Source organism: Nyctereutes procyonoides, unplaced genomic scaffold (assembly GCF_905146905.1).
Source record: "Nyctereutes procyonoides isolate TBG_1078 unplaced genomic scaffold, NYPRO_anot_genome, whole genome shotgun sequence".
NCBI classification, from domain to species: Eukaryota; Metazoa; Chordata; class Mammalia; order Carnivora; family Canidae; genus Nyctereutes; species Nyctereutes procyonoides.
The window spans coordinates 47,961,656-47,972,401 of record NW_026575047.1 but is presented as its reverse complement, the minus strand read 5'-3'; the positions used below and the strand labels follow the sequence as shown (position 1 = coordinate 47,972,401).

Sequence of the window (10,746 nt, the reverse complement as noted above, 5' to 3'; positions counted from 1 at the left end):
GAACGCACTCGCTGGGTCCCAGCCCTCGTCTTTTGTCCAGTTCAGTTGCAGCAAAGATCTTTTGTTCTAACTCAGCGTGAAAAGAAAAACTTTCTTTAAATGCAATAAACTTAAACCAAACTCAAGACTCTAAACAGATCCTCCTCCGGCCACTCTAAACATATACAAGGGGTTTTGTTTTAACCGTTTGAAAAATTTTGGGTCCTGTTTTTCTGCCTTGCAGACCCCAAGCTCATTGCTGAAACTCAGAGAGAGGGAGAGAGAGGTTTCCAGTGACTAGAACACATGCTTAAAGCATAATAAAACAGGGACTTGTCTTTGCTTTGAAAATCATAAATTATAATTTAATGCCAATAATAATTTACAACAAATGGCTGTTTACAATAAACTAACACAAAACAAACAAGGAAAAGGGCCTGTGTTTTACTTATTAAAGAAACTTCACACACTCACATGGATAGCACTTGCAAGAGGAGAAAATAAACAACAACCGACAAACCTCGAGCTAAAAGGTCAGCAATATTCCGCCCTAAGAACATACTTATATTTGTGTATGTATATATCTACAGAAAGAAGCTGGGGGTCAGATGGAGGACTCTGCTCAAGTGCACAAATCAGACAGTTTCTTCTGGTCTACGTGTATTGACTGGAACTGAGTATCAAAGTTTAATACACTTTACAAAATGATCCCTTTCTTCCAGCTTCCCTATCCACCGCTTTTCAAATTAAACCACAACATAGTGAAGTGGGGGGGGGGGTGCTGGAAAGCCTCAGTAAGAACAAAATTGCAAGCTCCCACACACTGAGCTTCCTTCAAACCAGGAAAAGAGAGAGAGAGAGAGAGGAAAAAAAAAAAACACCACCACCTCCAAAACAAAATTGTTACTACTTCCAAATCAGCACACCCTGTAAAGTTTCCTTCCTTCTTTCTTTCTCTTCTTTTTCTTAACTTGGCTTCTAAGGACAAAGGATCCCAAGAGCAGTACAGATTGTATCTACACAATCCGAAATGTCAAAATGTCGATGTGTTTTTATGTACATAACTCCAGTGGAAAAGGCTCCCTTGACCTGTGGTCATGCTCTCACAGAATGAACGTAAAGGGGGGAGGGGAAAGGCAGGCCAACGGCAAGTTATCATATATACACTAAAAACAGACCCTTCAGCGCTCTAAGCTATATCACTGAATTTGAAATCCTCTCAACAACCAAGCTAGATGAGAACCACAGAATATTTTTAAAAATCACACCTACTTAAGGAAAAACTCACTGCAAACAACTGCCCTCTATTTACAACGCTGTGATTAGCTTGCTAGAACTGTCTTTTGCTTAACTGTCAGAAATGTACAAAACAGTATTTTTTTCTGATCATAAAATAGATACTGATCTCAAGATTTCTAATACTTTCCACAATACCTTCCCTAAGCAGGCACTTACGTGTGACAAATATAAGGGCCTTTTTTTTTCCTGGAAAATCCATTTTTAATTAAAAGGAGGATTAGGTGAATAGGGGTGGTTTACTATATCAGTATGGCACTTCCTAAACCATAGATAAACCATTAACTTTAGCTTCTCTCCCCCCCCTACCCCACGCACCCAAATTAAACAGGCAAATATACTAGTCCACCTTTGAACAAACTGACTCAGGGGAGTAAACAAATGGACCCCTTGCCCGGCTCAGCGAGAGCTCACAGGGGCTCTTCACGATGGAAAGACAGTGAGTGGGGACAGCCAAACAGATTTCAGATATCAAATAATATTTTAATTTCTGAATACTTTCAATTTTCCTTGGAATATAACACACAAAGACTCGACCAAACAATTCAGTTATTATAACTTTTACAGTATACAGAAATGTTGCACTTAAAAAAAAAACCTTCAGTTTTTTTTAAAACACAAACTGTAAACTCTAAGATACTGAATCAATCACGTTACCTATAAGTGCCAACAGTGTTATTTTGTCATGCTGATTTCAATGGTATTTTTTTTAAAAAGGGAAAATATCAACAATTATAATACAAAGGGTTTGCAAATATACAAACAGAGGATTTTCATAACAATTCAGGAACTAAGCGGGACCCAATTCAAATTACAAAAGTTCACTTTTTATTCAAAACCTCAGCATGTGTCTTGGACACATTCCTTGGCTGCCAATAGATTCCACAGTTCATTCTCTTTCTTAAAATATTTTTAAAAAGCTAGGTTTGTTATGGTGTCTTTTGGGAGGGGGCAGGGAAGGGGAAGTTAAGTGTTGTATGTGGTTCTTCCAGTTCTCAAATTAAGAGTGCTCAACTTCACCTAAAATTTTTGGTCACCACTTGTAAGTGCGTTTCCATCATCTTTGAGTTGTCTTTTAAAGTTTTATGTCTTCCTATGATATTTTCATGGACTCAGTTTTAATTCTTGCAGAACATATATTTTAAGGATACACAGTTTTTAAGAAGCCAAGATTATATCAAAACTTATTATAGAACCACAGAATAAACTGGTTTGGAACCAGAAAAGTACAAAAAAGAACAGCTAGAGGTACATAGACACAGGACAATTAATAATTTGGAAAAAAAAAAGACTTACTTTCTCCATTCTGCTAATTTTCTCCCAATCTCCTTAAATGCACTTTTAGCAATATTTTTCAAAAATTTACCAAAAAAAGAAAAAGACTAATTTCCTTTTTATACAAAAATGATAAGTAGCAAGTTGTTCTGACCGACACAGGAGTTTTTTTTTTAATGCATTCTGTAAAAGTTCATTTGACAGTCTTTTTTTTTTTTTTTGAAATTCACAGTCCATTAAATTCTTCCCCTCTCTTCTTTTAGCAAACTTGTAACATCCTTTTATATCCTTTCTTAACAGAAGGAATTTAAGCAAACAAACCAGTCTTTTGCCTTTGCTTTCTCTCTGTTTCACTCCCCCTTATTTTGATTTATTATTTATTGAATTGCCATATACGGCCAGTTAAAACTGCTGCCGGACAGTAACATATCCCGGATGAGGGTTTCGATGGGGGTTTTACCTACCAAACGGACGAAAAACAATTGCTCTATGACTGAGGAGGAGACCGTGCGGAGGGAAGGGAGGCGAAGTAAAAGCTTTCCGAATCGTGTTGGTTGGTTGGGGTACTGGCTCCTAACGTATTCTTCCAAAGCACACTGGGACTTTTCCTGCAAGCTTTCCACATGGGCTACATCAGAGAGACCACAGGCATCTGGAAGAAAGTTTAAAAAAAAAAAAAAAAAAGAAGAGGAAGAAGAAGGAGGAGAAGAAGAAGAATTCAGTCATCAGATTAAGAGGTTTGAAATGGGTCACATGAGGTGTGTGTACAGTGCTCTGTCAAACTGCCCCAACCGGAGTGGGAGCAAATGCCTCTGTACTGAAAACTTGGGCGGGGGGGGGGGGGGGGGGGGTGCGGGGGGGGGGGGAGGAGGAGGAGAGCATGAGATGATCCTGGGCTATTTGCTTTAAAGTCAAACACAGCTCAGTGCACTGCAAGGCTTTCACTGTCCCAGTCCTCAGGCGTGGTCATCACTGGGAGGCCCAAGCAAAGTGCATTGGGTGAATCTGGCTCAAGTCAGTAAACAGACAAACAGATGAAACCCAAACTGCCAGTCCTCCTCCCCCTCCTCCTCTGTAAATAATAGTTTGGCTTATAATTATATAGTGGGGGGGGGGCAAAAACCTGGCCCAGCCTCTAGTAATGGCGTCCACGACCCAGCCTCAGATTCTCCCCAAAGAGGGCGACTCATTTTTCTCCAGTCTTTGAAACTGATTTAAGTGGCCCTTTAAAACTGATCTTGTCAGTATAGGCTATTGAAGGGCAGCCATGCAAACTGTGATCTCTCTGTTCATTTGAGCTGTTTCTTTTCCCCTTTTTCTTCTCTCTCCCTTTCTCTTCTACCCCCCTTTATTTATTTATTTTTTTTAAAACCCAGGTCCCTCCAAGAAGAAACCCCTCCCTGTTATCTTCAGGAAAACACTTTTTCTCTTTGGGGTATGTGAAAATACAAAAAAAAAAAAAAAAAAAGTGCCTTTGAAATGAGAGGCTTCTCAGTGAAGGCGGTGCAGGTTGTGACCTGACCTTTTTGGGCTCCCCAGACAGGACTGGGGCTAACTAACACATGCAGACTGTGAATCCTTAAAACAGATATTTGAAAACAGCCGCCACTACTTCCACCCCCAAGAACCAGAGCACACATGCAATTTCCTCATGTGTGTATCTAGGACTCCTCATGTAAAGAATGCATAGGTGTCTGTGGTCAGGAATTAAAAGATCTGTTTGCATAGGACTCCCTCCCTCTGCGCTGGTACACTGTGTGTCTCCCTACGAATCAGATAAGAGGGACCTTTATCTCTTTGTGAGGCGATTTGCATTCTCCACACAGGCCTCTACATTTTGCAAATAGTAATAAATTAAACTGTGACGACAGTATCAGGCATTTCTTTCCTTGAAAGACCAAGGGTAAGACTAAGGGCTAACAATGATATGGAGAAATTAACAACACCCTCACCTTCTGGGATCATGGGCTGGGTTGTAGTAGGATTGTGGGATGAGGGGTGAGGGTGGCTATGGGGTAGGGGAATATCCTGCCTGTACATTTGCATCAGGCAAATGTTCTAGTTATGACAGTTCCCCTGAGAAAAATACTTCAGATCCAAGCCTCTCTCCATACAGCTTTTCCTTGCCAGACATTGCCCTTTAATTGATTACCTAAGGACTTTCAAAGGCAGAATTTGGGGTGGCTATGTGTGTGTGTGTGGGGGGGGGATGGTTTATGTGTGAAAAGCAGCAATGCATAACAGACAGTGGGTTAAGGACTCAGAACCTGCAATTGATTGAGCTAATGACTTGGGTCCCCAGATTTCCTTCACACAATAAGGAAGAGACTGTAGATCTTTTTGTCCGCCACAAGAACTACACAGCTCTCCCAGTGTCCTGATTACAAGCTGTTTTAAAAACTGCAGTTTCTAGGTTCCAAGCCCTGCCAATATCAGACTGTTTGTGATTCTGAATTGGGAACCCCTCTTCCCTCTCAGCCATGACAAAGGGATCAGCTGACAACTCAGACCAAGAACGTGGAGGGGGTGATTTCCACCCACCTGGGATAGGCTGAATTCAGCCTGGAGGCAGCCAGAAGGCTCAGGTGTGGCCCAAAGTGGGAAGCCAGACACCTTCAAAAATCATTTGGCCTCAAGAGTTAATTAATATTAGATCTATTACTCACACAGGTTAAACTACATACAAACTAATTAGGTTTCATAATGCAGTCAATGATGGTTTTATATCTCTGGCAACATTCGTATCCAGCCCAAGTTGGCATACACTTTGGGTTGTTTGAAAATTGCCTTAAGTGTTTGCCTGGGCAGAAGCAGCAAGAGGCCAGAGTCTTCAACCCCTGGCAGACATTCTGGCTAGCTAGGATGGCCTCTTTCTTCCCCTTGCCCCTTCCTGACTGCTCTTCCTGCTCTCCTGGCAGTTTGTATTGTTTTAATAAGAATATGATTTTGAAAATTGCTGCCCTCAGGTTGGATTTGCCTGGAGCTCCAACTCCTACTGAGTTAGCAGACAAACTTTTCCCCTGCAGGGGCAAACTTTCCCCTGCAGAGATGATGCCAGGATGGTTCCAGTGCCCAGAGGCATCTCCTAGAGGCTCAGCCAGGGTGACAGAGAGAGAGAGAGAGAAAGAGAGAGAGAGAGAGAGAGCAAGCCATGGGGTAGAGGAGATTGCACAGGCTCTGCTGGCCCAGAAGGCCTGGGCTAAGGGAGGGAGCAGGAACATGCATGCATCCCAGTCTGGCAGGCCCGAGAGGCTTCCCCATGGCCAATTTTGAGAGCCTGTGTATCTGAAGCACCCTTTCTGAAGTCCAGCCTTCCTCTCTTATCCCCAGGACAGGCGTGGTGAGGCCCAGCACCTATACACAAAGTTCCCACTCCAAGTTGCACTCAACAGTGTGGCCTTTCAAGGGGGAGGCTGGCCTCACTCTGGGGACTGCCAAGTTCTCTGGGCCCTAACCCTGAGCTAGGAGTCCTTGGGCATGACAGGACAGGGCTCCTTCCTACCTGAGGTGAACAGGACTATGGCCTTGAGACAGCTGTACTCGGCGGAGTCGACGTGCAGCGCTTTGAGCTTCTCCACTTGCTCTTGGAAGATCCGTATGTGGTCCATAAAGGCGACCACTCGGTCGGCGGACATGGGTGAGGCGTGTAGGCCTGCGGCGGCCAGGAGCGGGGCGACGTGGAGGGGCATGGAGCACTGTGCTGCATTCAGCACAAACAGCTCGCTCCAGGTGAGGCGAAGCAGGGCCACCTGGTCGGTGATCTGCAGGTCAGGGAAGAAGGGGATGTTCCGGGCCCACTCGACGGCGCTGAAGAGCATCCGCGCGGCCAGTTCGCAAATGTTCTCGATGCCCATGATGTTGTTGGGCTGCATACACTGGCTGCCGAAGCGCGACGTGGGATAGGGCTCGGCGCGCAGCAGCAGAGAAATATATCCGGACAGGTACGAGTGGCAGTTGAGAGGGTCCCCGTTGGTCAGCGCAAACTGCCCGTGGGTTGGCTGGGTGGGCGGCATCCTGCCCCTCTGCACCGCTGCGGGGAGGAAAGGAGACACCCCGCAGTTAACAACCAGCCAGGCTTTCCGGCTCCCCTGGCGGGGTCTGCCCCAGCCCGACCCCCCACCTGACCCGGACCCCGTGGCGCTCCCGAACAGGCAGGCCTGCCCCTCGCTCAGCAGCGCGCCAGGGCCACAGACCTGGAAGTCGCCGGGAGCCCGGCCGCACTCCTCTCAAACCGCCACCCAGGCAAGCTCTGGCGGCCAGGGCGGCACAGTCGGCCTCACAGGCCCGCTCGGGGCTGGGCCGCCGAGGACCCCGAACTGACCACTCTGCCTCGGGGTCCCGGGCCCTGTGCGCGGGATGGAGCGTTCTGGGGGGCATCTTTCTTCTTTACAGCTAAACAGCTGATATTTCTTATTGATTGGAGGAGAGGGAGCGGGAGGGGCGAGTCTGGGGGGAGGGTGAGACGCTTTTGCGAAAAGACACCAGGGTTCACCCCAGACGGCCTGCGGCACCCCGCAACGACTCACACTCGAGCCCCGCAGCCCTGGTCCCAACCCGGCGGGGAACCCCCCCCCCCCGCCCCACCACGGTGGGAGACGAGCGGAAAGCCGAGGTCTGGCGGCAGCCTCATCAGTGTGCTCGAAGAAAGAGAGACGGAGGGAGAGGGCGGAGAGAGAGGCCGGCCGAGGAGAGAGGAAGCCGGGGAGCGGGCGGGGAGCGGGCGGCCGGCGCCGGCGCAGCCAGGGTAGGGCCCGAGAGGGCCGGGGAAGGCTGCTGAGGCTCGGGCTCGGGCTGTTATCTGACGCTGGACTTTATATATACTCAATATAACACAATAAATCCCTTTTATCTCTCTCACTCCTATCCTTATCCTCTTTCTCTCTTCTCTCCATTCTCTTTATTTTACTCTTCAAAACACACCCCCTCCCCATTCCTATTCTAAATCATCCTCTATTTCCCTTCCACCTTATCTCACACTCTCACACTCAAACACCTATAATTACAAAAACTACAACATATTTATTATTATTTTTTAAAACTCATAAATTCATCCATTCTGTACAATAGCTCATCCTTTCCTCTCTAACACCTTTTCTTTAAAGGATTTACTATATAACCAATCAATTAACAAATTCATTCCCACTACCCAACTATTATTATTAATTAATTAAATATCTTTTTTTTTATTTTATTTTTATTCTTATTTTACACATATCATCTTACCCCTTTTTATACTCTTATCTCTATCTCCTCTCTCTACCACTCTCTTCCCTTCTCTCCTAACCTTAACCCCCATTCCCCAACACTCATTCCTCCACAATTTTTTTTTTTGTTGGTGCTTTTTGTGTGGAGGGGAGGGGGAGGGGAGGGGGGGGGGGGGGGGGGGGGGGGGGGGGGGGGGGGGGGTGTGGTACACACAACAAACTGTGGGGGGGGAAAAGGCGAACTCGAATGAACTCGCAATCAATGCAAAGAAAATGAAACAGCCCGAAGAGAAAGTAGAGGAGGAAATCAGTCGGCCAAAGCATGCGGAATTGGGGGCCTGGGTTCCAGTGCAGAACTTGCTTCTAGTATAAAACCCCTTTCAGCTGCAATACGAAGAGAAGAGCTCGGGGCTTCTGCGTCCTTACCCAGAGCAGGCTAGCCACACGTACCCAGGGCCCCGGGACCCCAGGCGGGGAGGGGGGTGTAGAAATGAGAGGCCGATACCTTCCCGTCTCATGCCCACTTTGAGGCACTTTTTGAGGCGGCAGTACTGGCACTGGTTGCGGTGGTGCTGGTCGATGGGACAGTTCCGGTTGGCGCGGCACGTGTAGCTCAGGTTCCTCCGCACGCTGCGCTTGAAGAAGCTCTTGCAGCCCTCGCACGTGAACTGGCCGTAGTGCTTGCCGCTCGACTTGTCCCCGCACACCACGCACTCGATGTGCTGCTGCTGCTGCTGCTTGTCGCCGCCCGGGCCGCCAGGGCCGCCCTGGCCACCGGCCGCCGTCTGGGCCGGCGTGCTGGCCGGGCCCCCTTGGCCCGGCGTCTGTGGCGTGTGCGGGGCGCCAGGCGGCGGGCCGGGCACAGGCGGAGCCTGCGAGGCCTGGCTGCCCTGCGAGCCGGGCACCTCGTCCTGGGGGTCTCGCCACGTGCTGACTACCATTGCCATATCTATGGGGGCCGCGTCCGGACTTCCTGCTCCCCTGGCTGCGGGCGGCGGCGGCTCCCGGGTCTCGGGCTCCGGCGCGCCGCCTTTTGTGTGTGCGAGGGTGCGAGAGGGCGCGGGAGGGCGCCCCGGGTGGCTCGGGGGCTGGTTGGTTGAGGTTGATTAGTTTTTCCTTTTTTGTTTCTGCTTTTGCAAAGTTTTGTCGATTGCTTGTCTGGCCCGGTGTGTTTGTTTTGTTTGTTTCCCTCGGCTCAGCTTTGTTGGTTTCGGGGGGCTTTCCGCCCGGAGGGGAGGGGAAGGGGCCAGGGGAGAGAGAGTGGGAGCAAAACGTGGAGAGAGAGGGAGGGGAGGGAGAGCTGCAAGTCGATTGTCTGGCTTCAAGACAGAAGTAGGAGGCAAAAAAAAAAAAAAAATCTCTCCAAAGATCTCGCTCGCTCTCACTCTCTCCCTCCCTCTCTCGTTCACTCTCTCGCTCTCAGAGCTGGTGTGCCGAGGAGTTGGAGTAGGAGGAGGAAGAGGAGGAGGAAGAGGAGGAGGAGGAGGAGGAGGAGGAGGAGGAGGAGGAGGAGGAGGAGGAGAGGCGACTGTCCGGGGGCCAAGTCCAGGGCAGCCCACAGTCAGCCATTCAGGAAAGCCATCGAAATCAGGAGGACTGGGAGAGCGGAGGCGCCGGTCGCGGGCGCGCCCAGAGAGCCGGGCAGGCCGGGGCGGAGGCCGGCGGCCCGCGGAGTGGCCGGAGCGCTGCCCGGGTCCGGGGGAATCAGCATGAAAGTGGTCCGCGTCGGGCGCTGCGCGGCGTCGTCCTGGCGCTGGGCCGCCGCCGCCGCCGCCGCCTGCCACGGGCGCCCGGCGCGCGCCTCGCTCGCTCTGGCCGCCGCCGCCCGCTTTCGCCGGATGGAGGCCGCTCGCCGCTCCCTGCGGGCCGCCCGGGCCGCCGCCGCCGCCGGAGCCGCCGCCGCCGCCGCCGCCGCCGAAGCCGCCGGGTCGGGCCCGGAGCCGCCGCGTCTAGCGCCGCCGCCGCCGCTGAAGCCGCTGCTGCCGCTGCTGCCGCCGCCGGAGCCGCCGCTGCTGCTGCTGCTGCCGCCGCCGCCTCACACACATAGGGAAAGAGTCAACTCGCCGGCGGCGGGGGAGAAATGATAAAAGAGAGAGAGGAGGGCAGATCACCACCTAGAAGCACATCCTTCGTGCGCAGAGGGGGGAGAAAAAGACGGAGAGAAAGAATGAAAGGAGGGAAAAAAGGCAGCAGCACGGCACCCGGAGAAAGGAGGCAACTCGGGGAGAGGAGGAGGAGGAGAAGAAAACACACACGCGCGCACGCACACACACACCGCGGAGAGAAAAGAACAGAGAATCAAAGTGATCAAATATGCTAAAAAGGGGGGCGCGGGAGGGAATGCGATTTATAGGCGCCGGGGCTGGCAGAAGTGGCTTCTCCGCGATCAGCTCACTGAGCTCTCTATATAGTGAACTTTGACACGACTGCTGCAACTTAGCGCACGTTGCCATGGAGACGGCGCGCCTTATAAGGCAGCAGCCGGGGTTGGCCTGGCCAGGCGCGCGCGCGCCGCCCCCTCGTCGTCATTGGCCGGAGCGCGGCGGCCCCGCCATGGCGGCCGCGGGCTCAGCCCGGTCCTAGCGCGAGCGGCGTCGCGGCCGCCGCGCGGGGCGCGCGGGGGGCCCCGGGGGGCGGGGAGGGGGCGGCCGCGCCGCCGCCGCCGCCGCGCGGGGGATGGGCCCGGGCCGGCCCCGGGCACGCGGCCCCCGAGCTCTCGGCACCCCGCGCCGGAGGTTTCCGCCCCGGCGGGGAGAGGAGCGCGGCGCGCACACACTACGCCTCTTAAAGGCTCCGCGAGAGGCTTCGCAGGGAATCGAGCACTTCGCCTCCCGCAACTTGGCGCTGCCGTGAAATCCGTCGCTCGCGCACCACCCGGGACTCCCGGCGCATCTTTGTGCCCACCAAGCCAGAGAAAGAGAAAAGTTCCCCGGTTTCTTTGAAGAGGGGGAGTGGGGGGTGGGGTGGGTGGGGGGGGGAGGAAGGTGCCGCG

General features: G+C 51.5%; 1 protein-coding gene across 4 annotated transcripts in view; it reads right to left on the bottom strand.

Moving 5' to 3' along the window:
* Nucleotides 1-331: 331 nt before the first annotated feature.
* The window catches only part of NR2F2 (nuclear receptor subfamily 2 group F member 2), a 14,812-nt gene continuing 4,397 nt past the window's right edge, over nucleotides 332-10,746 (bottom strand). The window contains exons 1-3 of one of the 4 annotated variants that reach the window (XM_055326333.1): nucleotides 8,260-9,611; nucleotides 6,053-6,580; nucleotides 332-3,202 (exon numbers count right to left, since the gene is read on the bottom strand). In XM_055326333.1, coding sequence (XP_055182308.1) covers nucleotides 2,928-3,202; nucleotides 6,053-6,580; nucleotides 8,260-8,701 — 1,245 coding nt within the window. In that variant the 5' untranslated portion in view covers nucleotides 8,702-9,611 and the 3' untranslated portion in view covers nucleotides 332-2,927. Of the gene's footprint in view, nucleotides 3,203-6,052; nucleotides 6,581-6,743; nucleotides 6,988-8,180; nucleotides 9,612-10,746 lie in introns of those variants that run through there. The other 3 variants (XM_055326336.1, XM_055326334.1, XM_055326335.1) reach the window with 3 other exon arrangements.